Raw genomic sequence first — 27,546 nt, 5'->3', positions numbered from 1 at the left:
TGAGGAGACAGTGAGACGGCTGAATGTGCTGCAACAGCCCTAATTCTGGAGTGGGAGCACTCGCACAGTGTGCTGTAGGCTGAGCATGGTTCAAGGTCGGTTATGTTTTAAGCAAGTGGGCTTGCTCTGTGGTTCAGATGCCATGCATGCAGCAGCAGAGCTTTTGCAGGGTTCCAGCAGATGATTCTGCAGCTGTTGATTCAGATCCCAGCTTCACATAACAGCGCTGTTAGCAGCTTCTGAAATCCCGCTGCCTCTAACCAGACCCTCTTCTGATGTGAAAAATCAGCTCTGTCAGCCGGGACGATGAGCACTCTACACCTGTGCATAGTGCAGAGACCAGACATCGCTTGTAGCGGGTGGGCTGTTGACCTCTCTCTGTTGGCAGCGGCATGAGACCCACGTGTTTATTAACACGCTAGATGAACCTTTGGCACAAAGTCCCTGCTAAACTACTTGTTGCCCATGACTTAAGCCACCTCCTTCAGAAGCTCTGGAGTGCTCATCGCAAGCAAAGAACAAACGTGACAACAGCCTTCTTCTTTCTGAAAGCAACAGTACTTGCCCTGCCTTGACTTCCACTTACTCACAGTCTAGTTATGTTAGTGTACTTAACAGACAGTGGCTCCTCTGTCTTTCCTGGCTTCTGTTTGCAAACACTTTTCTCAATAGCTTTTGGGCATTTCTGTTCAGATCCATGTCTGGCTTCAAGTGTTTTTTCTTTCCCCCTTGTTTTCCTGGCAGCAGAGAAGTGCCTGTAACATGTGGGAAGCCGCTATGAATGCTGCGGACAGGACTGCCTGCTGCTTGGTGAGATATTAAAGGCTGCTGAATTGCTACTCCTAAGAATGTGGCTTACTGGTGTTGAGGAAATACAAAACTTTGTGGTGCCAAGCAGTCATCTCATTTACTCAGAGTTCCCTCCATCCTGATCTAAAATACACATTAATCACACACATCAAACCAAAAGCTATCCCCTACCCACCCACACTCTGCAGCACCAAGTGTGGTGAAACACTGGCTGTTTCCGTAGCTGTTCTTGTGCATGCGTAAGCAAAGAGGGGCTAAACCGGTGGAGGTGTTTGCAGGGACACGTCCGTGCCAGGAGAGGGTAAACAGAGCTGAAGCTGGGCTCGCATTGTTTGGATACACTTTGCCTTCAACACCAAGACTTCATCCAGCTTGGTCACAAAATTCTGAAAATCCTGGTGAGAAAGGCAGAAGGAAAGTTTAGAGAACAACAGTAGCAGCAGGTTGGAGAGAATGAGCACAGCTTAGGCACTGCAGCAGTGCATAAAAGCACGTTTTCCATTCTGTGGTGTAGTAGATAAAATCAGTCTTTCCTTATTAAAGTCCTAACCCTCACAGACAACGGTCAATGCCTCTAAATACTGAGGTTAACTTACTCTGGTAGTTTTATCTGTTCTTGAAATTGCTGCTGATACAATGGTTTAAAAATAAAATACGTATAAAGCACCTGTTAGCACCCTTCTACACCGGTTAGTTTTTCCGAGGTTTGGTATAGGGACTGGTCGTCTGACGTGCGGTTTCCTGTCACACCTTGCATTGGATCTAGCAATCATGGACAGAAACGCTGAGCTGGGCCACTCGTTGATCCGACACAACAGCTCAGCCCTGGGAGACAGAAGGGATTCCTGCACATCAGGTCACCGCGCCAGTCCAGCTCCTGCATGGCTACAGGTCTGCTAGAGCTGACAGGTGAAATGCCAGAAGCGTGTAGCCGTGGGCGAGGGGAGCTCTACCTTCCACAGCAACTTGCCACGCAGATAGAAAGTGATACAAAACTGTGATTAAAACTGAAACAGAGGGAGCTGTTTTTAAGTAGGGCTTCTAATAATCAGCGAACACTCAGACTCACTCCGCTCCCCAGCTGAGAGCAGAGTTTGGTGCCCCTGTTCACGGGTCAGTGTCTAAGATGCTGGGAGGTGTCAGCACTCTTAGGGCTAGAGACTTCAGCTGCCACCACACGAAAATCAATCATTCAAAAGCTTATTTGGCAGGACTCCATCTATCTCGTGCACTGCGTCTTTGTCTGGAGGGGACATCAGAACTGCAATGAAGACCAGGCCAGCTGCAGTGGCATATTTTTCTCAAGCACATTAAATACTGCTTGGCTCAGTAAGTGGCCGGTCTTGGCAGGAGTCTCTCCTGCGGGCAAAGTTTCATGGCTGGAGAAGTTGCAGCCATCTGAAAGTGGAAGGAGAGAAACTGATACGGGAAGCCCAAGCCGATTTCATTGCCCAAAAAAATGTCATGCTGTGAAATAACACTACAGAATGTAAGTTATTCATACACTGCTGGGAGGCCTGGCAAGCTTGTCATAATTCTGCTAGCCAGAAAATGATTGCTTGCTGCGAGAGGCAAATAAATGGGAGGGAGGGCTGGTGTCCAATGACTGACAGGCTTAGGAAGAACAACCTCAAAAGACTTAAAAAAACCAACCAGGATTGCTTTGTACCGCTGCATTCTCTGCCAAAAAATAATACAGTTTATGGCTCTTGTGCTGCTTTGCAAACTTCTATACATTATCTGGTAACACATCAGATGTGGCTGGAAATCACAGCAAATAAGCCACATGGTGGCTCCATTCTGAAGTCCCTGAGGCAAGAGTCCCTGCAGCTCTACTTCAGATCTGAACGGTGATAGGAATTAAAATGGTTTGATAACGTAATGCAGTAATGGAGCTTGGCTTTATTGATAAGGTGAGGGAATTGCGAGGGCAGGAGGTTGTCACTGGGAAACGTTAATAGTCTGGGTGAGACATGAGACCTCTCACACAGCTGTGACGTGCATCTGTCTGGGTGCAGGAGAAAGCGAGCGCTGGCTAGCAGTGGGGCCATGCAGGTGCCAGCCTTTAGGCCTAGCCTACGCTGCTGCCGCCCAAGACAAAGACAAGCCGGGAAACGCTTGAGTGACAAAGCCAAGAGCCTGTGAGGGCACGAGGGACAGTGGTTAGAGCAGTGGAGCGAGCGGGGCCCGGGGCTGGCACGTCTGCAGTGTGGCAGGCAAGGGACCCCCCAGACAGAGGAGGCAACGTGGCACTGTGCCACCAACCGGGACATCCCAGTGTCATGCTTTAGGGGCGTGCTGTCTGCTGTGGTGTTGACTTACTTGCTCCAGCCTGTAAGGAGAAAAATGTCACAAGGAAAGATGGCCTGTTTGGTACAGTCTGGTGCAAGGCAAGAGAAAGCTGTTTTGTCAGAGACACGCAGCTCAGAGTTGGCCCATCAGCCTCCTTCTCGCCCAGGGACCTGGCAGTGTGGAGACTGGCAAAGACACAACAGGTACTGAAAATGAGCGGCCTCTCCTGGGACTCGGGAAGCCATCAGGGAATGAGAGGAAGAACTGACGAGGAATGTTGCATCACTAATTCAAGTTAATAATCTCTAAGATTAATTTATGCAGGTTGGATGGGCACTAAAATCATCATCTGAAACACTTACTGTTGCTGACATCTGATTTATCAAGCACTCTTCCTTGAAGCACAGGGACGCCATTTCATCCAGCTGCTGCCGATGGGCCCGAATTACAGCCTGCCTGGTTAACACAAAATACACCACTGGTCACACAGCTACCTATAATTACTGTTGGCCTCAATAAACCTTTAAGAAGGAGGAATACCCCAGAGGAAGCCTTGCTGTCCCATGTCCCTGGCATTCGGAAAGAGCACACCAGTGCTCTTTGAAGTGCAGTGGGCTGCACTGGTTTGGGGTTAAAGACGACCTTGGTGGCTGAGGATTGCTCGGAGAGGAGTGACCTCAGCCTCTCGTTAGCATAGCCAGCACAGGGGCACATGGGGCTTTTTACCGCAGGGAGATCTAGGAGCAAAAGAATTGTTCAATTAATCGGTGAAATGGCTTACAGCCGTGAGGCTGTAAGTCGTTTTGGTGAAAAACGGGCAGAGCGGGAAGGCAGTGCTGCTGTTCATTCCTCCGAGCGAGTTTCTCTGACCAGCAACGTATTTTCAGCCATGTGAATGCAGTCCAGTCCTCGGGAGCTGACAGTGGCTGCTCGTAGTACTTTGAAATTTTACATCTACGTCTTCAGTAACTGCCTAGCCTCTCTAGCTGCTTTTCTTTCCATAGGGATGGAACAGCTGTCACCTTATTCACGATGGGAGGTTTTGATATATTTTAGGTACTTTACAGCTTATAGGTAGCCAATGAGTTACTGAGAGCTGCAGTTTGTATTCTAATACTCATTCCTCTAGCATTATCCTAGGAAGCTCTAATAGAATAATTGGCTTCCTGTGAGATTTTAAAATATCACTAAATAAGAAACAATCATATATTTATAAGATAATGACTATAAATTATGGTTAATCTTATTAAATAAATTTTTCATAGATTGATTTCCCATCAGTTTTTAAAGTCATATAAGTGTGATATACAAAGAAAGGCAAACGTGTCACATGCCTAGAATTTCTAAGCTTCATGACAAACTTCAGTAATGAGCAAGACTTACTGTGCCTTTTCTAGGGCTTCCCTCTGCCATTTTCCCATCTCTGATGTAGCACTTGGAGAGCTGCTGTTGGACATGCTCGAGGGGCTCTTTGCATTTGCTAATGGCTTATTGTCTTTGGTTGCAAATCCTGAATCTGTAGGAAAAGTCTCTTGTGTAAAAGTACTCTGCATTAACTTGTTTTTTAGCAGTCCTGTTCCCTCATTGCTGAATGATGACGTGGCTGGGTCTTCAGAAGGACTGAAGTCCTCATTCCTCAGTGCCAGCTTGGGCTGCAACAGCAGGCTGCTTTCTTGAGAGGGGGACTGGACTGGGTGATCTGTATGTCCTACGCTGAGAAAGGACGGAGCACCTGAAAAATAGCTCTTTTCGGATATATCAGCATTTTGTTCCTGAACCATGGGCTCAAAACTGGGTCCTTGATTTGAGTTAGATTTTCCTGAATTACCAGTACAATCTTTAACATCAGCATCACAATGTCTGCCACCTGAGCATTCTTTGTCCGTTGAATTATGGAGAAACAAACCACCCTCTTTGGAGCCCGTGGATTCAACTGCGGATGTTTCTGCCAGGTCACGTCCAACAAATAAGCCGTGAACGACTCCTTGCTTTGATGAACCCGAGCCCAGAAGGCAGCAGCATGGCTTCGCCTCACAGCAGGCGGGTGAGAGCCACTTGTCCTCTGTTTGTGGGGAACACAGCAGGGCGCAGTGTCTTCCACCACGACGCGTTTGCTCCCCCAGTTCCAGCATGCTGTCCGTCAGAGCTCTGCTTCTCGTACACTGCCAGCCCTCTTCCGCAAAGATGTTCTGGGAGCCTTGTATGTTCCTGTCTGACATCTGCTTTGCATGGGAGGACTTCTCCTGCTTAGAAGACACTTTCTCTGTATCAGTTGTTTCCTTGTAGTCAAGAAGGGATACTGTGAGAGGGGCCATCAGCTCAGAAGTGAATTCTGAGGAGCGAGTGGAAGATCCACAGTGGTTAAACCCATTTTTTTGAGCTTTCCACTTTACATCTCCTGCAAGGGCAGCCTGTCTCTCCAAAGTAGATTCTTCATTCTCTTCATGCTGGAGGTCGATCTCTTTGCACTCTGGAGTTCCCGATTTCAATACAGGAGAAACATAGGAGTTTGAAGCATCCTTTTCCGGAGTTAAGGTGGCTTCATTGGAGTAAATGAGACATCTGTGTTTGGATTTGTACTGTTTGTGGTCAGCTAGGAAATCTTTGCCATTTTTCCCGTTACAAGCAGGATCTTCCTGCAGGCAGTAAGGTTTTTCTGCAGTATTGCTTGTGGAAGACTCAATAGTCAAGTCATAGCTCCAGTCTGGTGGAGTTTTGCTGCAGCCTGCATTTTTAATGCATTCTTCTGTCTTTGCGCTGCCCTCACTACAATCCCAGCTGTCATCTAGTTCATGTTCTTGCATGGGTATTGCATATTTAAAAAACAAGTCTTGTCGCTTTTGGCCTTTTTGCTCTTCTTCAGTTTCTTGTTCTCTTTGATGAAGGAAAAATGAATGTTGGCTGCACTCGTTGGTGTTTCTTCTTTTCACGCTCTTTTGACTACAGACAGGTGAGAAAGAATCTTCACTGAAATCGCTGTCATCCAGATCTTCCAGCTGCATCCCTTCTTTGCTCTGTACTTCTGTGGGAGTAAAGCTCAGCTCCTGCTTCATTTGAATCTCCTGGGGCTTGTATTGCGTTAAAAACCTCTCAAGAGGCTGATAGTCCAATTTGTGCTGTAGAATAGGTGGCTGCTGAAATTGCTGGTGATAAAGACGTAAATGCTCTTCCCTTTCCTTCTGAAATGGAGGCGGATTTGTCCAGGTCTCAACACACTGTTTAACAAAGGTGTTTCCCCATTCCTCTCTGCTGTTGGAAGGCAGATTTCCACCTCCGAAGGAAAAGTCATCTCTAGAAACCAGCTGTTTCTGGACAGGTTGCACTGTCTGGACTTTTAGGCACTGGACAGGTGGTCTGTCTTGCAGATATTTGTCTCTCTGGCCACTCTCTTTTGTTTGCGCCGTGGTAGCATCTTTGATGATGAAATCCTTCGCAGTGGGGTTCTTTTCAGAGTGGGAAGACAGATCATCCGTTTTCTTCTTCAGGGGATGCGTTATCCGTAGGACTCCCTTAGCTGCGCTAGCCTGGTGGAACCACGGTGAGCTGGGATTTCCTTTGTAGGCATGTCCTTTGTTGATTCCCCGGGGTGCAGAGGTAAAAGGGACACTCGGTGGCTGGAGTGCTGCAGGACATGCCTTTGTTTTTGTAGCATTTGAGGGATGCTGCAGGCCTAGCTTCACTTTCTTTGGAGAGCTCTTTTCCCCAGGTGGCAAAGAGGGAGAGTTTTGGACACGTTTTGGAGACACGTTTCCAGCTATCCGACGCCTGTTTGTGACAGGGGTAGAACATTTAATCCCTTTCTTCAGCTCCTTGACCCTGTAAACGAGGATGGGTTTAGAAGATGTCATGCTTTCAGATAAATAACAGTGTCTTCAGAACAAACTAATGCTTTCATGTATTAAGGCTAAACACTGAATTAAACGTTATCATTTCTGTTTTAATTCTTAGTGATCCACACAGGCATCAAAAACCCTCTGCCAAAATGCCTGAACTTCTGGAAAGGTCTACAGCTGTATTTTGAAGTGCTTTCTTGAACAGTGCGTAACAAGCCAAGTGAGTGAAGACGGCCTCTGCTCCAGTGCCAGGGGGTTGCATTACCACACTTGATAATGCAGCATGGCACAGTGCTGGCTCAGGGCAAGCTAGTGTACTCTCCACAGCACCTCACAGAGTCCCACAAGACACAAACTAGGGCTTTTGGAGTAATTGCAGTGCGGCTAATTAGCTCAGGTGATTTGTGTACAGGGCTACAGTGCTCCTGGATCAGACTCATCACTGCAACTGTGAAGCGCTGGTCAACTGGTGTCCCGCTGCCACCTCAATTGTTTCCTTCACTCCTCTTCCCCTTCAGCATCTCCTGTCTGCTTAACCCCAGCACTGCACAGCCCATAATTTACAGCCTCCTGTGCAGGAGGGAGGGTGCAGGGCTTGCACACATTCTAGGCAGTACTAGCATACAAAACTAAAACAAAACTTTAGATTGGTGAGGTTAGTAATGATGCAGTTACAGGGAACACAGGGATATTTTCATCACTAAAAGCTGTCATCAGAAAGGATTTACAAGACCCAGCGAATTTCAAGACCAAATATAAGAGTTGCAACTGGTAAGGATTTTATTTGCATTGTGAAAATTGCATTTCTTGCCTAAATCAACATTTCCAACGCAACCAGAATAAAATGTAACTGCAGACATCATACATTACTTTTTTTCTTTTCATTTTTCACCTTGGCAAGACTGAGCTTCTTAACCTACCTGTCAGCATATCGTAAGGTGTTCAGGGTATGCTCTGTAGCTATGTGGCTAGGTGACACATTGGCTATCATACACGTCTTGGAATTGCCAATGAAAGAATCCTTTAGTACCTAGGGTTGGAATGAAAAAAAAAAGATTCTTAGCAATTAATGTACCTTGCATTTCCTGTAAATGAGCAACGTGTACAGAAACAGTACAACATGAGTCAGGTGATGCACAGTTACAGTCTTTTTTTTTTTTTTAAATGTAGTCCTCTTGTCTCAATTTGTCTTGTAATCCTTTGTTTGCAATTTAAAATGCATACAAGTGTTAATCAGGGCTCTGAACCTTGTAGCAGGTGCCAGAAGGGTGCCCATGTGTTTTGAGGAATAAAGCATATGTTACAACTGGAGTGAAGAAATATTGATGAAATCTCCCATGACTGTTAACCGCATAGAAGATGCAAGATTGGTAGCAGAGTGGGTGAAGATGGATGGTAGAGGAATGAGTCTGGAAGATAGTGTTTGGGCTTTTTGATGGTTTTGGTTTTTTATTTATTTGGTTTTCACTATGCTAGTCTCCAGGACTGACTGGCAGATTTGGCAGTTGGCCTTAATTCTCTGATTATCTTTAAAATTATTGTTTGCAAAAGTTTTGCATTTCTCTTCAAGAGTTTAATAGCAGCTATTGAATTAGGATTTTTTTTTTAATTATTATTTTTTAAAATTTTATCCTCATCAGGGAAATCTCTACTGTTGCCCTTCTACTCGTTTTACCTGAGTTAATTTGCTTTGCCGGAAAGGAGTATGCGCATGTTCCTGATCCAATGCCCGAATGCATTCCTTTAGCTACCAAAAGAGAAAAATACAATGAGAGGGGGGAAAACATATCAATCACACACTGTCAAGGAGCTGAACTGCATCAAACCTAGCCTACGAATTTACTGTTTCCCTCGTGCACCCCTGACTGATGTCCCTCGCAAGGGGAGTTTGTTGCTGCCACAGCCACAAAGGGCCAGCTGCAGCTAGTTCAGCTATCGGCACCAGTTTAGCTGCACTCAGAGAGAGCAAAGCTGCAGCACAGAGCACAGCTGGCCCTGTAACCCAGGGAGTGGAGACACAGCTACAGAACTCCCATTAAAATTAACAGAACACGAGCAGCTAGATACACCCATGCCTTTCACAGAACTCATTAGATCACCTTCTTGTTAATAACCATCAACAGAGGTAGCCCGTAGTCTTGAAGAAACATCCTTTGATTTATTACCAGCCTCGGAAAAAGATGTCATGTTCAAACTCAGAGATGTGTACTTGTGTGCCATGTTTCCACTAGAATAAGCACAATAGCATCACACTCCATATCACTGGATGCTCTCTAAAATTGGCAGAAATGAACTGTATAGCCACAAGTAATTTAGAGCAAATACCAAAGGAAAAATAAGTAAATTACAGTATTGGCATGAAACAGCCTTTCTACAATTAAAGCCTTTCTACTTTCTACATACACCCACTTAAAATGACACTTATTTCTCACTTTTACTGCACTTTATTAAAAATCACACCTCTAACTAGTAAAGAAATCAAACTATTCTAATTTTTTATTCTGCTTCTCATACTTGCAGTATCTGAATATCTTCTACTTGAAATAAATACAACAATTCAAACCAGCAGCAAACTTCAAACTTCATGTGTTTTAAGGCCTGAAGAGTGCATTACGACCATTGAGGGCAGAGCTAGGTTTTACAGACTGCAGGTCATGTTGACTTACCCAAAGACGCCTTTTTATAGTTAAATTCAGCCACTACTAGTTGACAGCCTAGGTATTTACTCAGCTTCACACAATACCAAAAATACACACAATCTGATTTTAAAGTTCCTTTCAAAGGAGTTTCATGATCTTACATTAAGCCTCACTTCTCAGGAACCCTTTCTGTGCAGGTCCTGACTCCCCATGCCACTCAGCTATTCACCAGCAAGTACTCAAGAAAGCGTGAAGTACAAAAACACATTCACTTCACAAGCTGTCTCCCAGTATGAATGCTAATATTGCACAGCAGGAAAGCCTCTGTGCAAAAGAACATTCTACATTCTCAAAACAGGGCAAGCCACCTCCTATTTGCAGCACACGAAGAGGGACGGCTGTGTGCACTAACTTCTTCACTGTTGACTCATACTCAGCCTTGACTCCTCACCTTCAGTCTCACTTACAGAAGCCCTCAGTCATCAGTGAGCTTTGTTCGTTTGAATTAAAGGAGGTGCAAAGCCTTCTGCACAATTTATACTGGGAGGCACTTCTGCTTATCTTGGATGGCGTTCCTCTGCTCCTTGTCCTCTTTTATGTAACTGTGTACACTTATAAAATACAGTTTGCGTTAAAAGTGCATTTCTTCCTGTTCCTTTCTCAGCACACAAGAATTGCTAGTTTCTACACTCATGAGTATGTAAGTCCTTTACTCCTGATTTGGAAGAGAATTCTGAGGTCAAGTGGTAAAAATAAGCAGCAGGAACAGATGTGTTTTTGTGAAACAAATATAACATTCCCAAGCCAATAGTCTCTCGAAGTAAAAGGCACGAAACTTTCTTTATAAAATATGGGACACTTATTGTACTATACCTAAGATTTTCCATGCTGTGTTTACCTGGCTGGCTGTAAGAATGGATTAAAAAGACTTTATCACAAAACATTTTCCCTCTTAAATTGTCCTTCAGGCATGAGACAAAATAAACTGGACACACTTAGTACTTTGGATAGTTTTTACTGTCCATGGAATGCATATCTATATTACTCTGTGGTTCATTTTTATCCTAAAACTAATAATTAAATACAAAACCTTCCCCAAACACGCCAGTTGCTTACGGCTAGAAGGCTTTGGTTTATTTCTGCTCCTTCCATTTTCGTTTGTCGATCTGAGTCTCTGGCATCAGCTGCCCTTTCACTGCCAGCCAAGTCAATGAATGATATCCTAGAGAAAACAAAGTTGCATTTATCGTTGGGGCTTTTTTCTTTTTCCTTTTTTTTTTTTTTCTTTTTCAAACCAGAGAGCTGCAACTAATATAGAAGAATGATTAGACACAACTACTTTTGAACAAAGAAAAATACCCACTGGAAATATCTGAGGCACCAAAATAAGCATAGCAGCAGGAACAGTGTCAGAAAATCCTGGCACTAACAAAGTCATAATAGAAAGTATAACTGCACATGATAAGCATGGCCCGCCGTTTCTTGGATAACCTGTTAAAAGTGAAACATATTCATGTCTCCAGATAATCACTGTGCTAGCAGCTTCTTAAGAGCACAGTTTAAGAAATTGTATATTCCTTGATTCTTCTTCCAGGTAAACCAGACAACTGCCCTGTCAAATGGGAACTCAGGGCAATATGAACTGAAATTTCCAGTGTATTAAGTAATACACTGAGCTTTCAGGGTTCCTTTTCCCTTCCCTCCACAGAACTCCGTTACTCCCTCTCATGTTCCCTAGCTCTGGATGCCAGCTGCTGTACTGACTGCCGCACTGTATCTTTGTCTTTGCCCTTCTTCTTTCCCTCTGACAGCTCTGACTTCTCTTATAGGCATATCTTGGGATCCTTTCCCCACTTCAGCTCCACCTCGCTTTCAGAAACAAAAAAACGGCACACACACCACACCTACATAACCACATACACTTCTATTTCTAAGCCTGCCTGTTCTGCCTTTTCCTCTCTCCACTATTTGTGGCTTTTCCATTTTGCCTTCTATTTAAAATAAGATCCTAGGAACAAGACTGCATTGTAGTTGCTGGAAGGGTGTGTCAGCATGTTTTTTTGACACTCAGCAGTGATGTACATACGTAGACCTCTTTCCTCAGACCTATTTCTTGGGGATGTTTAGTCTGGAGAAAAGATGACTAAGAAGAGGCACAATTACAGTCTTCAAATACATTAAAAGGCTTCTACAGGAGAAAGTAAACCACTCTTTTTTTCTGCTGCAGATAGCATCAGAGTCATGGTCTCAAATTATCAGGGAGGTTTAGGTGAGGTACTGTGATTCCTCTGACCAAAGGCAAACATCTCCAATGGAATCATCTCCACCTGAGCTAGTCATCTCCGGCTCCCTTTGTAGTCAATTACAGGACAGAGGTTCTCTGAGGGGCAAATCCATCTGACCTAATTAGGTGACCCTGCAAAATGGCATGAATTGGATCCCAGAAATGACTATTTCTTTCTAATGACTTCAAAGGTGACGAGATCACATGCGGATATGCCCTTTGCAGACATCCACCTTTAGCCAGATTAACACCAGACAGGAAGAGCTTTCTAACACTGAAGATGAAGTGATGGGTTTGATTGCCAAACTCCTTCACCGGAAATTGTTACAAAAAAGTTTGACAAAGCTCTTACAGTTGTGGCTTAAACATTCTCCCTGGGAGTGGAGAAAGAACCGTGAAACTTCTCAAAGTCCCTTTGAACTCTGTCTTCTGATATAACTCACAGCTGCCCACTAACTCAACACCTCCTCTTTGTCTGTGTCCTGGATGTCCCTGGGCTCGACTTCCTCATCAGCCCTGAGCACTCTTGCTTCTGGTCTTACCTTCCAAATGTCCTGTTTGCCGTGTCTTTAATTTGGATTTGGATGATAGCATGAGATCGAGAGGAATCTGAATTGACTCCAGTAGCCCCCGTGCTACGTTCTTTTCCCCCCTTCAAAATCACCTGCAAAATAAGGGGACAAAATTCAAGCAAATTATAAATAAAAACACAACCTCTCCGAAAGAGATCTTGTCCTCCTAAGATGAGGTGACATCAGAAGGAATGGTTCATTACAGCCTTAAAATTTGGTGCAAGGCAGACATTAAGTTAGACTGGATCCCTTCCAACTTTTCTTTCAGATCTTTGTATATGGACTTGCTTGCAGTGACTCTATGGAGCTTAGAGAGCATACTGCAGGTAAGAATTTGTTGCACCACACACACACTTGGATTTGCAAAATACCCAAACTATAAAATTAAAAACAAAAGTATGGCAGAAATGAAAGACAGTATGACTGCAGACATAACCTAAGAAACTCATGGGACTGACTATTTGTTGTGTTCTTTTAAAATTTCACTGTTTCATGTAACATATGGGTACAGCTATCCAGAAAGTTACACACAAAACACAAAGTTCCAAAACCTTTCTGAATTTCCATAACTAAAAGAAATTATGCCAGAGTAAGGAACAAAGTTAAAAGATCAATTATGCTCAATACAACAATAAAATAAGAAAACAAGGAAGAGATGCAAAGCAGAAGGACAAGCTCCTTCAAGATACAAACCTGGATAAATCTGTTTCACAAACTTTTAAGGACTGTCATGGAAAGTCTAGCAGCAACTGCAGCAGGGCATTCATGAAATAGTCCTTAATTTTGTTTCTAGTTGTAAGAACAAATCAAAATACTATCTAGCAAAATCAATATGTTCCCAGTTGACAGATGTGCATGATTCATGCCTTTCAGTGGTCAGTTCTCAACCAGCAACCTAACCAACAGCTGCAGCTCCCGAGCATTATATTAGTGCTAAATGCAGATAATTTCTGAACCTAAGCCAACATCAATGAATAGTGAATAACTAGGATGTATTCTATTCTCTTCCCATCTATCTGTTGCAGACTATTCAGAAGCACTGAGTCAAGCCAGTGACATTTCTGTGTTCAAAAGGGCCTGTGGACAATATAAAATTATTTTTTTACCAAGATATCTGTAAGAATAAAGTTATTTAATAGCTCTTTCATGTATGGAATGTGATAATACAGAGAAATGTGTTAATAAACCATACAGCAAATTTACACTCTAATTTGCAGAAGCATCACCAGCATGTTCCAAATCTTGGAGTTAACACAAAGATGAAGAACAAAATTAAATGGAATATAAGTGGGCAACACCATGCCCATTTTAATGTCAGTTACACTCTCAGGCACTTGTAATTTACACTTCCTTACTGAGAAAGGAATTAAACTATGTGAAGTCAGGCTAAATAGGAAACAGACTTAACCAGCTTGCTTGCTGCAGGACCATGCAGAAAATTTGTGAGTGCCCTTATAGGGCTCAGCCAGGCAGGAAAGGAAAACTGAAGCCTTGCTTGTGCTGAATGTCAGCTACCATTTAAAGATCCTAGTATTACTTGGCTGTTACGACCCATTATTGTCTAAGCAGTACCTTAATCCTAATTCAGAACAATATCTCAATCTGAAGTATTTTCTAATTTCCAGTTCTATTAATTTTCAAGTGTCTATCTTTTGTCTCACATCCACGTATCTTTCATAGAGAAAATTTAAGTTCATAGAAGCCACACTGGAAGAAAATACTTTCAGGGTCCCTTGCTGGGACACTACTTAATTTCTGGAATAGCGATAGCAGTCTGTTTCTTGGCAAAGACCTTTCCATAAGGAGTGGCAGCAGAAGCAACAGCTGTAAATCAACAGCTTGTATGTCGCTAACACAAGCCACAGTGATCCAAAACCCTTACTGAATGAAGGCACTTCTAATATTGCTCCTCAGTGCTCTGCTGGGGTTGCTGGTTTCAGAACCATAAGCAGGAACAAACACATGTACTACATAACAAATAACAATCTCTGTTAATGAGATATCTCACAACTCAGCAAATCAGGATGTAGAAGACAAAAAAATAATTGCAGACGTAGAAGTTACCTCCAACAGTAGATCTACAGAGTCCACCTGAACCTCCCGCAGTCCAACTATTTGAACGACATGCTTGCTATCTTCTCTTGCAAAAAGTCTGAAAATGAAACAGTGCAGAAAGGAGATTTCTGAAATCTCAAATAGCAGCAATGATAACATGTCAGTGCTACGACACTAAAAAAGCAGTCAAGGCTACTGACTGGGGAGAGGCACCACTGTCATTCGTTTATTTTCAGAGCTGAAGAGATATTTCACTTATAACATGCACCACTGACATTTCTCTGTTAAAGAGACATTAGCAATGCATTTCTTCTTGTTCAGGAACATAATAAAGCTGGGAAGTAAATCACCATATTTACATTTTAGAGTTCCTGTCTCTCTTCAAACTGTATCTCAGGCTTCTCTAGGAAGTTCAGATTGTAAGTTCTGCTCTGTTCAAGTTCTCAAGATTTTTGCACAGGATTTTAAAGCAGCTCCTATAGCCATAGAGTCAGATTTCAGAGCACCTCTTGCATCACAGAATACAGGAAGAATACAGAGAGGAAGTTTAATCTTCTCCTTCAATGAGATGTAAAATAGCTAATGGATATGCAAGAGAATACAAGGACACACTTTCTTCCTTAGTAAATCGACTCCTTACATAGCAGATTACACTGCCTGCTCCTTAAAGCCTATTCTGGAGAAAGTAAACACACATGCACAGAAATAGGTGCTTCCTTTGTGAACAGACGCTCACTTCCCCAGGCAGAAAGCTTCCCTCTTGAGCCCTCCAGTGTCGTCTAAGGATAGTGCTCTGCAGGCTGCTAAAGGCCTCCAGCTGACAGGTAATGTTCCTTCAAGATCACTCTGAAAAGATTTCACTGCTGAGATCGTAATTGACTGTTCTTTTATTTGTAGATATCAGACCACAGTGATTTTTTTCTTTATTCCAAGTATGTACTGAGTTGTCTTGATTTCCATTCCAGACAGAGCTCCTATAGGAGCACACGTCCATCCAAACGAGTCTGGGGCTGAGCTGCTACTACTAAGGGTGATGGCAGCATCACCTGCAGAGGCTCGCTCCAGTTGAGTCACTGGGCTGCTGGGTAAAGGTGCTCAGGGAGAAGGTGAGCAAACTCCACAGTGTCAAGCATGACAAGTGGGAGATCAGCAGGATCTTCAGTGACTAGAGTGGCAAGAGCCAAAGCCCCACTGGCACCACAGAAGGGACAGCCAGAGGTTATGTCTGAGCAGTGAAAGACAAGGACTCCACGATGGCTGGCCTAAGAACTTCTGGCCACAAGAAGGGTCTTTCTGTACCTATGGATGTTCAGCTATTATATTATTATAGTGTAAGCAAAACAGCATGAGATCATATATCAACTATATCTTTATTCTTACTTATTTCCCCCCTCAAATAGTGAAAAACAAGAGTCCCAGTCAATGCCACAGGATTTAGCGTCAGATTCTGCCTTCCTCTCTAAGCAGGTTGCTCCTAGGAACAACCCTAATTAAATACATAACATTTACTATAAATGGTAATACGTTAAATGTAATTGCATGAAACTGCAACTGATTTCTAAACAGTAACCAACTGACTCATAGCCATAGGCTTACAGTAAAACATATTTTTATTTAAATACCTCTTCCTCCCATTTAGTAGGTCATAAAGCTGTCCACAGTAGATCTCATAAAAACTGATCAAAACAAGGAGATCTTTCCTTGACTGTGATGCTTCCAGGTGTCTAAAGATGTCCTTGGCAGCCAAGGCGTAGAGTCCTGGGTTCCGGTGAGTACCTATCATAGTGTAAGTCTTGCCAGCACCAGTCTGTCCATATGCAAAGCAGGTTGCATTGCCTCTGTGAAGATAACTTATATTTTTAGTGTTACATCTGATTTATTCATATCTATTACAAGAGATTCTGCAGTGTTGATATCTATCTATCTATCACGGACTCTCTCAGCAATGAGGTTTTGTTTACTTTCCTATCTGGGAAAACGCTTAACAGTGACTCCCAAGCATGTCCTATGGAGAGCTGGCATGTCACTGAGTGCTGGCTCTTTTCCTTTCTTCCAGATGCCAAAAATGCATTTAAGGGAACTAAGAATTAATTATTATTCTTCCAGCTGTTTAGATGCTACAGAAGTATTGTAGGATTATGAATAGGAATCCTACAGATTATGAATCACAGACAAAAATGACTGTGACATGAGATGCAAAACAGTCACAAGTCAGGTTCGTTATTAACACGTTGTACCACATGAAGATTAACACCTCAGTACTATAATTTACTGAGTGAGGTTACTTAGTCTCAGGCTGCAGTCCTGCATGCAGCTAAGTGCATCTAAAGGGTTGTTCTTGACGTAGGGAAGGTCTTGCTCTGCCCTTCCCGTGCTCCAGCTGCGTACCCCACTGACCCACCCCTCCTTGTGACGGGCTCTGATGTTTGACTTCACTGCACTGAAACAACAGAAAGCTTTCCACATTTTGCAGGCTAATTTTCTGCTGTTTCAGTGAAATAAAGTACCTCACAGAGGATCACAAAATATGCCCAAACTGGCTTCATGTAACCTGTGGGAATGTTTCTAGCAGGAGGTAAGGGAAAAGATCATCCCCTTCCAGTGGCAGAGAGCTGTTTGGTTCACTTACTCCAGCCAGTGAAACCACAGTCTTGGCTTATTCCAGATTGCTCCATCTTTGTCATCGTATCAATTGAAGATTATAATGGCAATGCACATAAAATGCCAAGGAAGTCTCAGGATACAGCTCCACTGCTCTTCAAGCCCATTTGAGTTGATGTTTACTGCATGCCTGCTTCTCCTTCCCCACCTTGCTCTTATACAGGCACTGAACCCACAACCATGATGTGAACAGATTCAGAGAGCTGAATCAGGCATAAAACAAATACTACAGAACAAATTATTTGTTCCCCCCTACCTTAAAAAAAAAAGACTTTTTAGATGGCTCAGTACCCTGGCAGAGAAATGGGTAGAGAAATGTAGGGCTGCAGTAAGCACAGAGAACAATTTCTTGCCATCTTAGATTGCAGAATTAGCTCACCATGGTGTCAGATTAGACCAATGCCAGGAGAAAGCCTCATTCTCCTTTTTCACTTTCCTTTTATCAAAAGCATGATACTTTCTATCGCTGCTGATAGTACTTGGAAATTTTCAGTGACAGAATGCTCCATTTTGTTAATTTTCAGCATGCAAATGTAATCCTTTCCTTCAAAGACTCAATAATGTATTTATATTCAAGCTTGTTAGTTTGCACAACAATAAGATCACTCATGTAAAGCCACCATCAGTTTCTCATTGATGAGGAACGATGTAATTACAATTAAACATCTAAGAAAATATAAGTCAATAAAATAAAAATAAATCACAAGATTATTAATAATTTCTATTGCCCTGTGAACTGTTCAAATACATGCAAAAATATGTCACAGCAGTCTCATGAAAGACATAATATTATTCCTCTGCAGACCAGTGTGCTATACCATACAAAAGCCTTTGTTAGAGTGGAGATTTAACTTCAGAAATCCTGGCACACATTTTTTAGTTCTAGGCTGGCCATGGTGTCTCTTTCTTGCATCTGAGGTCCAATATTAACTTCCTCTGTGACTTAGATTTCTAAACAAATGTGAAGAAAGTTTTCCTTAATTCATTTTGTCAAAATTGCAATCAAACATGTTCTAAAAGGGGGAAGGTACGAGGCAAAGGTGAAATGAAAGTATTTTTCAAAAAATGAAAAGCATAAAAGGAAAATTAAAGCAGTATATGAAATTGCAAGACAAAAAGGCAAAAAATAACAAATGTAAGCATGGATGCCCTACCCGTTAAAAATATGCTGAATGAGAGGATGAGCTGTCTTCGTATACACATCCTGATTGGTACATGACTCCCCAAACACTTCATCAAAATAAAAAACATGCTGAAAAATAAATATGATCTTTACATGAAAATGAATATGTTTCACTTCCCCTTCACCCCCATTCAAAAGTAAATTTAAATACAGAAGTCTTTCTGTGACTTCATATGGCTTTGGATCAGGTACAAAGTGATCTAGCACATTTAACATGCAGCATGACAAATGCACGAACATTTCATTATGACTAATCACGAGACTGAGGGTAGGGAAAAAAAAAAAGGAAGGAAAGATGCCTTAATTTCCCATCATTCTGAAGCATAACATACCACAGCCTTCTGGCAAGAGAAAAAAAAAAAAACAACAACAGAAAAAAGCTAATTAGAGAAAACCCTCATCTATTCCTGAAATGAGTCAGCCTACAGATGTACAGTAACAGTATAGCAGTAAAAGGAACTCAGAGGCAACTCTTGACTCTCTCAAAATCAGTCCTCAGTTGTGATTAATTGTCTCTGTTCTGCAGACTTAAAAACTTATTGTGCCATAGAAGACAGAAGTTATTCCTAAGGAAAGTTGCATTGTATTATCTTGGAAGGGGGCAAGAAAACCCAAAACCTCCCACACTCCAGATCTGACCCAAAGCATCAGGGTCTCTGGAAACACTGCAGTGGAGTTCATTATGGGCTCCTTCTAGGTTAAGAACAGTGTTTGCAGGGACAGTCACAAACATCACATTTTCAAGACAGCCTCCATGTACTGGTGTCTAACATCGCACTCTAATAAATTCACTGTGGTGTAAATTGAAGTGGTAGATCTCTAGGACTGAGAACCATTTCAACGATGCACAAACAAACCACGCTAACGCACAGGCAGATTAAACCAGGGAGTCTCAGCTAGACTCAGCTCAGAGGACAGATGTGCTCTGTGACGGACCTGCAGTTTGGGTCCCCTGGACGCGGAGCTGGAATACACCCCCACCACCTCCCATTTGCCCTCCACCCCTTGCTGTCCATTCTATAGGAACCAGAGACGGGGTAAGACGACTAGCCAGACAAGGAAGCAGAGAAGTTCTCCTGGGTCGTATAGAACAGAAACAGCATTTGCCATGGAATACTTTTGTTTGGACTATGTTGGTTGATCGCAAGATTTCATTTGTCTGTATGGACATAACAAAATCAATCAGTGGTTATTTCAGTACTGAAATACTAAGGTGATAAGCACTACATAAATGACGAATATAGGTAGTCAGAGGGAGGGAGTGGGGTGGAGCTGCTGCATGTACCATACCATAAAAGGTGGTACATGACCCGGGCCCAAGGGAGCTCCAAACTGAGTTTTTACTGGATACTCCAAACAGTTGTTCCCTGGACACAGACTGTAAAAATAACACCCTGTAGAGCGAGAATGGCTTGCTTCTCTCTAGAAATCAGTTCTGTTCTTGGTGCTGCCAGTCAAAACTGAGAATTTGAACTATGACAGCACAAGGCATTTGGGATTAAGAAACAAAGACCAAAAGGGAACTTAATTTTCAAACCCATTTGAGAACAAAGGAAGGGAGGGGATGAGGGTGTACGTGATTCATTGAAACAGACCTACAGTGCTGAAACACTGAAAAGAGAACTCCTTGATGAATTATCCTGGAAAGTTATCAGGAGACTCTACAGCAGGCAATTCTTCTGCAGTAACAGCATGTAGCAGAGTGTTTTATTTTGCCATGTGCAAAGAAAGCTGCAAGAAACACGCTTTTGAGGCTTAAAATGCTGGGGTCAGGTTTTGTGCCACAGGCTGGCATAAGTCAGAAGTCTTTCAAATATAGTTATGCTGAGTTCATAGAAGGGCCATCACCTATTCCAGTAGAGGTAAGGCAGACAGCCGTTTTCTGTTTCCCCTCATTGAAACTCCCAAGTACAATTTGCTTTATCCCACCATGCAAGTGACTGGCCCATAAACACAACATTCAAGTGGAGCATGTTACCTGTAAAATATATTGGGTGAGATCAACTGCCTCCTTCTTCTCATGAAGAAGCAGGGTTTCTTTATCTTTCACCGTGATGATATTAACCTCTCCACGTCGCTCCTCTCTCAGGCCTAGCGGACGTTTTCGGACACACACTCTGATTTTTTCACTTTCTGTCCATGGAGTCTCTTTCTCAGAAGTACTGGATCTACAACAATAGTATAGTTTTGCATTTTAAAATCATGTTACTACAGAACCTAGTATGTGCATAAATTTGACTTCATTTGTTAGCTTTATCAGAGAAATGTTTCTGTCTTTAATGGCTTATCAAAAAAAAAAACCACCTCACCTCTGATTGTTACGTGGTGAAGTTTCTGCTGTTTTTTTCCAAAACAGACTGATGACTTTTGTGCACTGCTGTTAAAAGAATAGTTGTGTTTACATAGCTACATGCCTGAGCTTGTTACTGGACTGGCATATTTTCTGTTGTCCACAAACATCTGATTGAAGCTGGCATAATACACAAGTTAACTTAATGAAATTTAATCTGGCTGAAATGATTCACAGTCACAACTAGTCATTAAATTATGTACACTAAAAGTATGAACAGACCTTGAAAAGTAGAGGGTATAACATTAAGTTGCTTTTCCTCTTTTACTGGCTTTCATTCTTGCTATTATAGGCTGTCAAGCACTTCACAAATAAATGACTCAAACTGGGAAACAAGACAGTATCACCATGTTCCTATTCAGTGCAAAGAAATTTGAAATATTGATCTCATCATTGTCTCCCCTTTGGTCTTATATCCAATTTGTTTCTTTTATCATAAAAAATTATGCCGCTTCCGACCACTGGCAAGTTGTGCTCTTGTGTTTTGGCAAGCCTACCTTAGTTCCCTTCCAGACACCTCAGAAACATGAGGTCATGTTGTGTTTCATTGATTAACTTGCTGTGTAAAGCATTTCGTAATGCAGCATACAGAATATGCTTGAATTCAACCAAAATGTATCCATTCCACCTTTCCTTTTTTAAAGCTGTCTTCAGCCAAATTAGTAATGATTTTCAGCCTGGATCTGAATGCCAATTTGTGAGAAAAAAATAATTTTAATCAAGTCTTTACTTGCCCAAAAGTAGTGTTTCTGCCCTTCCAAAACCTCTTCATGTTGCAACTGAAAACTAACATATACTAGCTGTCTAATAAATTAAAAACAAACCTACAAGTTACTCAACATCTCATTACAACTACAAGCTCATAGCATCATTGCTGTTGTGCTGCATGATTCCCCAGAAGCATATCACATGCAGGCATGAAACTCAAGATGTGGTCTTCAAAGACTACACACGAATAATCTTTACTTGTAACAGGACTCCCTCTAATTTTAGTACAGCCTTTCCATGCAGACTGGGATCAGGCCCTGCATTTAGATGGAAAATTCTTTCCCCTGAAAAGAAAGGCAATGATACTTGAAATAAGATGCTTTGTACACGAGCGCTGGCTTAGGGATATCACTAGGCACCAAACGTTGTCCAACAAATGATCAGAGGCTCTGAAGTTTAATTCTCATGTCAGAGGCTGGATTTGGTGACCTACAGAAAGAGCCTGTTGTGCTATAAGAACTTGGAGGAGGAAGGACTGATTGCAAGATTTGGAGAAAGGAAAAACTGAAAACTCAGAGGCTCTGTTTATGAGAGAAAAGGCATAAATCCTTTCTACTAGAGAGGCACGTTGAACATATTTCGTACAGGAACAGAATGCATGTTAATTCTATACGCTGAACTCGAAGTTTAGATTTTCTGTTAACCTGTCTTACATAGAAATTGTTTTTTATATCAATTTTTTTTTTAATTATTACTACAAAACCCCAAAAATCTCCACACAGGTCATTAGAAACCTGATTACCCCATAGGTCAGAAGAATCACTATGCCTTGTCTGCTGCTGTCAAAATCAAGCCATTTGCTGTAGGCAAGTGCAAAATATATTTAAACATATTAGAAGAGCTCTTTATCCTTCTGCCATCTGAAATCATGCCAATGTTTTCCCATGTTTCTCATAGATGAGACTTGCTTAGCCATTGCAGTGGTCAAATCACAAGGTGACATAGGAACAGATGGATTCAGTGAAGGGGTTAGGCACTTGCAAAACAGGAATCACAAACCCAAGTGTCAGCAGACTGGCCCAAGCCTGGAATGCACAACACGTACTCTGCGGTCAACATGGGAGAAAGAGAAACTCGGACATGTCAGGAGGAGGATGCAGAAAGCCCCCAAGGTGAACCATAATGCTAGGCACAGAAGAATGTGCTTAGAAAAAAAGAGAAGAACAAACAAAAAAAGTGAGAAAAATGGAGAACATGGCTCTATCACAGGTTTGAAAATCTGGAACTCCTCTAGCTGAGCCATTAGGTTGCATTTCATCATTTTTTACTTCCCAGAGCTACAAATCCTGCACTGTTAGTTACGCCTTGGCTCATCTTCCAGAGGAGACAGATAATGCACTAAGATGCCAATATATGCAGGGGGTTAGCTTACTTCTCTGGAAGGTGGAAATGAACTTTTTCCAGCAAAGGGGAGTTATAAACCTAGGTCTTTCATTTGACAGGTTAAGTGTTCTAACACCTGTCCCTGTAGTACTTTTCCACTGTGGCAGCAGCATCTACCCCTCCAGGCTACATGCATGCTCAATGCCACTTGTAACTGACACACTGACTCCATGGATCCTCCCATGTACCAAATCTTCCACCACAGCCTTTACAGACTCAGGTCCAGCCTCAAACAGCTACCTCTCTTCACTGCATTTTAAAACAAAACTGCCATGACTGTCTTGCAGTGAGCTAGATGCTGGTAGCATGCGTGCAGAAGGATACGTGCTCTGCCTGCTGAATCAGGAAAAAGCATATCTTTTGTGCTTTAAAGATGTTGCCAGGGTAGATTTACCAGTGGTTCAAGATAACCATAGCCCCTCTGTTACCAAACACTGGGAAAAGCATGAAAGTTACGGATCATGTGACTGGGAAGCAGCTGCAAGGCATCCCTCTCACCATCGTGTTTGCATCCCATCCCCATTATATTCATTCTGTTTCTTTCTCAAGCTCCATTTCAGTAATTTCTTTATAAACAAATAAAGCCGTCACAGCATGTATGCTTTTTACTTGGAAAAAGTCGACAAACTTATCAACAGACAATTCCGTATTTTGGAAAAATAATGTTTTGCAAGATAGTCTCATGGAAAGAAAAAGAGAAAGATTGGCCAAAACACCAAGAAAAACAAAGCCTTACATCCTGAAAGACAATAAAGACTATTCTCAGACAACTTTGGTAAGTGCTGATGAAATTCAGCTGATTCCTTCTACCACACTTGGAGAGTCACAAGTGCTTGTTAATATCTCTCTTTTCTATAAGATTTTGCATTGCTCTGTAGTGTTAGGATTGCTTATTGGGAAGTGATGAAGACAGCTTCTCCTCCACAATGAAGAAGAATTCATTATGACTAGCTTGAAATATAGTAAAATAAGGGCAACAGCCTAATATTATTACCTGATATAAGAATGAGGCAGTCCATAATTATACCCTGAAATATGAGTTATTGTTTGTATGATAGGAGCTTCAGAGTCCCCCAGGAGAGAAGCAATATCATCAGAAATGGTTGGACAGCTCAGGTCGTTTTTTGTCCATATTCCAGTAGTATTCATGTCTCTTCTAGTTAGTCCGGTCAGCTCTGAATCATTTGGTTGAATGTGTCCCAACATTTCCCCTACACTGTTCTTCTGTTCATCGGCACCAAAATCAGATGAACTGTACGATTCGGATTCAGACTCTTTAACCGTTCCATCATTTTCTTCAAAGAAGGACTCAAAACGCAGCTGTCTACGGGGACCAGATCTGGCCACTTGAGGTTGAACGTAAAGGCCACTTTGTTGAAAATCTTGCTTCCTTAAATCTGCAATATCTTCCTCTTGCATAATTTTGATTATTCTAATGAGCTGAAAGAGTCGTTTGCGGTCATTCATGTCATGGACCCCGAGTTTGGTATAATCTTTCATGGAGACTTTGGCAAGCTCATCAATCTTCTGAAGACCAAAGGCAGCAAAATGGGGATAGTATTTTTCAAGTGCTGCTTCACAAAGGCATTCATAAAGGCATGATGCCATCTTCAAGCTAAAGTCTAAAAGAAATCAAACAAAATAAATATTAGAATCATAGGAAACATCACATCTGACAAAGTTACTAATGAAGATTTCCTGATGCCATTACCCACAGTTAGGCTAGAATCTGGCTAATCTCCAAGTTTACGATACACTAGACTGCCAAACACTACAGAATATGGCAATTACTAAAATAAACCAAACATGAAAAAAATATTTTCTCTATGAAACTAGATTTTAAAATTACAGACAATATAGAATAATGTGTAAGAAATGCACAATGCAGTGTTACTTACTGCTGCAGAGTTCCTACACGCCTGATGTCTACTTGATGAATGCCGCAGCTACTGAAACCCTGTCCTCAAGCTACAGAATGTAAAATGCCTAATTTTAGATACTCAATTTAATATCAGGGCATGTGGTCTAATGTGGTTCAGCTATTCCTAGTTAACTAACCAAAGAAGAGGAAATTACATTTGTCCTTATCTCAAGCTGAATAATTAAGACCATTCATCTTATAGATGAACTACAGCAAAGTAGCAGTTTTGCTGTATGACTTTCTTTTGTATGTCATGAATCTTGTGAGCATTTCTAGGTGTCCTTGATGGGGTAACCAGAACATTCTGCGAAATCTGAAGAACAGAATTTCTTTAAATCTATATATGCTACTGGAACACCACACTTGCATTCTTGGGAAACCCAAAAAAGCAACATGCATCACTGAAAGGTATGCCAGAAAACCCTCAACTCCTTCACTCATGTCTCCCTAGCAATGCATTGTGCAGCTGTCTGTATCCAGATGGATTAATATCTGCAGATATTTTTACTTGTTCCATAAAATGGAAAAATGATAGCACTTCAAGTATCTGTTGCCCATTGCCTTCTTATATCTTTGTTTAGTCTAGAGCCTTAGCAAATACAGCTCTTACCCATATTTGGAGGTTAAAATAACATTCAACAAAAGAAAGTTATTTAAGACTAAGTTTTTCCCCTGTAATTCAGTTCTTTGACAAGATTTTCAAGTATCTCTACAATAACTTTATATAAGAACATAAGGTCAGAAATATAACCCCAAAATTTGATTCCATATCATTAAAGTTAATTAACATATTATGTTGAAATAATAACAATAAAATAATAAAGATTACAGTAAAGCGCTAATTGTATAAGGTATTACAGAGGCCAAAAGGCGTAGTATAGGACATCTAAAACGGCACAGAAGCTAGAGTCTAAGCTGTAGACAGAAGTTAGCCATAACAAAATTACGACATTCAGCAGTAAAAAGCTTCAAGACAAAAAAACTGGTATGTAGGTTGACTTCTTTAATGTGTGTTTAATGTGATTCTGACTCTTGAGGTAAAGTCAGAGCCACTGCTGAGATTCCTAGATCCTGGGAGGGGGAAATAAAAATTGACACAGATAGAGCAAACCCAAAGATCAGAGAGGTTAATTATGACACATGTACAAGTGTGTTCACAACTTGCCAAGTTCTCCAACAGATAAAATTCCTCAGGAACTTCAGACTTTATTTAAAGAAGGACGCTGTTTTGGAAAAAATGCCTATCTTGGTAGAGTAAAATATAAAACCAGTACAGGTCCTATGTAACTGTCTGCATGCACTGCCACAGGAAACTTCTTTTGTTCGATGAAAGGAGCAGCTGGAACACAAAGCTGAGACACCAGTCTCAAAGTACTTAGAGTCTGTTAAGGATTAAAACAACCCAGCAAATGTCTTTTGTCTATTCGCACTCTGTAACCTTGATTACTCTTGTGTCTTTATATACACTTAAGTTAAATACAGAGTGGCCAACGACCAGTGCAAGAACTAATTTGGTGATAACCTCTGTTTGAATCGTAATGTGGAGCATAGGAGACAGAAGAGAGGATAGAAAGGAAAATAAATGGAGACGCTGCCCAAAACATGAGCAGCAGACAAGGGGAGAGAACTAAAAATATTAAGCTCAAAGTTCTAATTAAAAATTAAACAAAATACATTTAAATAGCTAGAAATGACTGTACAGACAGATTTCCATTATCTGGGGTAACAAAGGACTAAGATTCTCAAAACATGGAAAATCCAAGTAATATAGGTACTGCAGAACATACGAGAAGGTTAATACTGAGACATGTAAGTAGCTCATGGCGTATTCGCTAAGGCGCTCTGCCACGTGAAAGCAACTAAACAGCTTCTTAATGAGAGCTGGCCTGGGAAGTGATGAAACCGCTTCCGCTTCCCCAGACAGTAATGAATCTTACTGCATCTAAGTAGTTTCAGCAGACAGCTCCAGTGTCTCTCCATCCATGGAACAGCAATTTCACAACCTAGAAAAAATGAACGTTGATCGACAGAGGAATAACAAATTAATTAACTATGGAAAAAAATAAAGCAGTCATCACAGTGATGGGTTCCAGCATTTCTGATTACTTTAAAACTCAAGAGCAGACAATTTTCTAAAAGATTTGGTCTGGTTCATGTACGAGAGAATTGAGGGGAAATTGCAGTTGTTAGTGAAACCCTTCAGGCCTTTCAATCGGCAATGCTGTAAAAGAAAGAAGTGCCCTTCTCCTCATTAGAAGAATACTTTAATTCCTCCAACACTGTAGAGCTCCTTGTGTCTGAAGATGCTGTTTCTGAAACGGATAAATAATTCTTCAAAATAAATTGGCTTTATAAAGAAATAAGAGGAGTATTCGTAGGTTTTCAAGAATTCTAAATTGTTAATGACAATGCCATCTTCTGGCAAAACAAGAGAAGACTTACATTTTTACAATAAATAACAGCCAGCATTCACTCTGTTATTGTTAGAATTTAATTTTGTTTGTTCACCTGAGAGAACACTGTGTCCTTGGGCAGAAAAATATCACATTCTTCAGTGTCATAGTTGCGTATCACAGCCCAGGTCTTGTTCCCTCCCAAAGCTATGAGTAGCTTCACTGAAAAGAGAATTGAGATAAAAGCCTAAGACTTCTTAAAACAGTTGGATATAACATATGTTTTGAGAAAGAATTGAGTCAGTATGGAGGTATAATTCTCCATGAGTACCCAGTTATAAGGTCAGGTAATCTCAGGCCTATGAAAAACATTTAATTCAATTTCTATTACAACAGCGCTCG

General features: G+C 41.6%; 1 protein-coding gene across 2 annotated transcripts; it reads right to left on the bottom strand.

The window, feature by feature from the left end:
• Positions 1–538: 538 nt before the first annotated feature.
• KIF24 (kinesin family member 24) lies at positions 539–27,345 on the bottom strand. Of its 2 annotated transcripts, none has more exons than XM_009943945.2 (13): positions 27,260–27,345; positions 23,825–24,452; positions 20,308–20,497; positions 18,301–18,398; positions 16,108–16,323; positions 14,495–14,582; positions 12,401–12,522; positions 10,691–10,796; positions 8,611–8,682; positions 7,856–7,965; positions 4,486–6,918; positions 3,465–3,558; positions 539–1,205 (listed from the first exon to the last, which is right to left on the bottom strand). In XM_009943945.2, the coding sequence occupies exons 2-13, from the start codon at positions 24,436–24,438 to the stop codon at positions 1,065–1,067; spliced, it is 4,284 nt and encodes a 1,427-aa protein (XP_009942247.2). In that variant the 5' UTR covers positions 24,439–24,452; positions 27,260–27,345; the 3' UTR covers positions 539–1,064. The 2 variants fall into 2 exon arrangements, with proteins under 2 accessions (XP_009942247.2, XP_075266827.1); XM_075410712.1 differs by lacking the exon at positions 27,260–27,345 and adding an exon at positions 26,689–26,750.
• Positions 27,346–27,546: the final 201 nt, after the last annotated feature.

The sequence above is a fragment of the Opisthocomus hoazin genome, chromosome Z, assembly GCF_030867145.1.
Source record: "Opisthocomus hoazin isolate bOpiHoa1 chromosome Z, bOpiHoa1.hap1, whole genome shotgun sequence".
NCBI lineage: Eukaryota > Metazoa > Chordata > Aves > Opisthocomiformes > Opisthocomidae > Opisthocomus > Opisthocomus hoazin.
This window is presented reverse-complemented; position numbering and strand designations above follow the sequence as displayed.

Bases quoted from the DNA above. Each gene is read 5' to 3' on its own strand.
- KIF24 (XM_075410712.1), bottom strand. From the start codon at position 26,731: ATGGAGAGACACTGGAGCTGTCTGCTGAAACTACTTAGATGCA. The intron at 16,324-18,300 runs GTAGGGCATCCA...TTATCTTCACAG, and splicing joins ATTCAGCATATTTTTAACGG to AGGCAATGCAACCTGCTTTG. The intron at 8,683-10,690 runs GTAAGCAACTGG...CTCTTTTGGTAG, and splicing joins TAAACCAAAGCCTTCTAGCC to CTAAAGGAATGCATTCGGGC.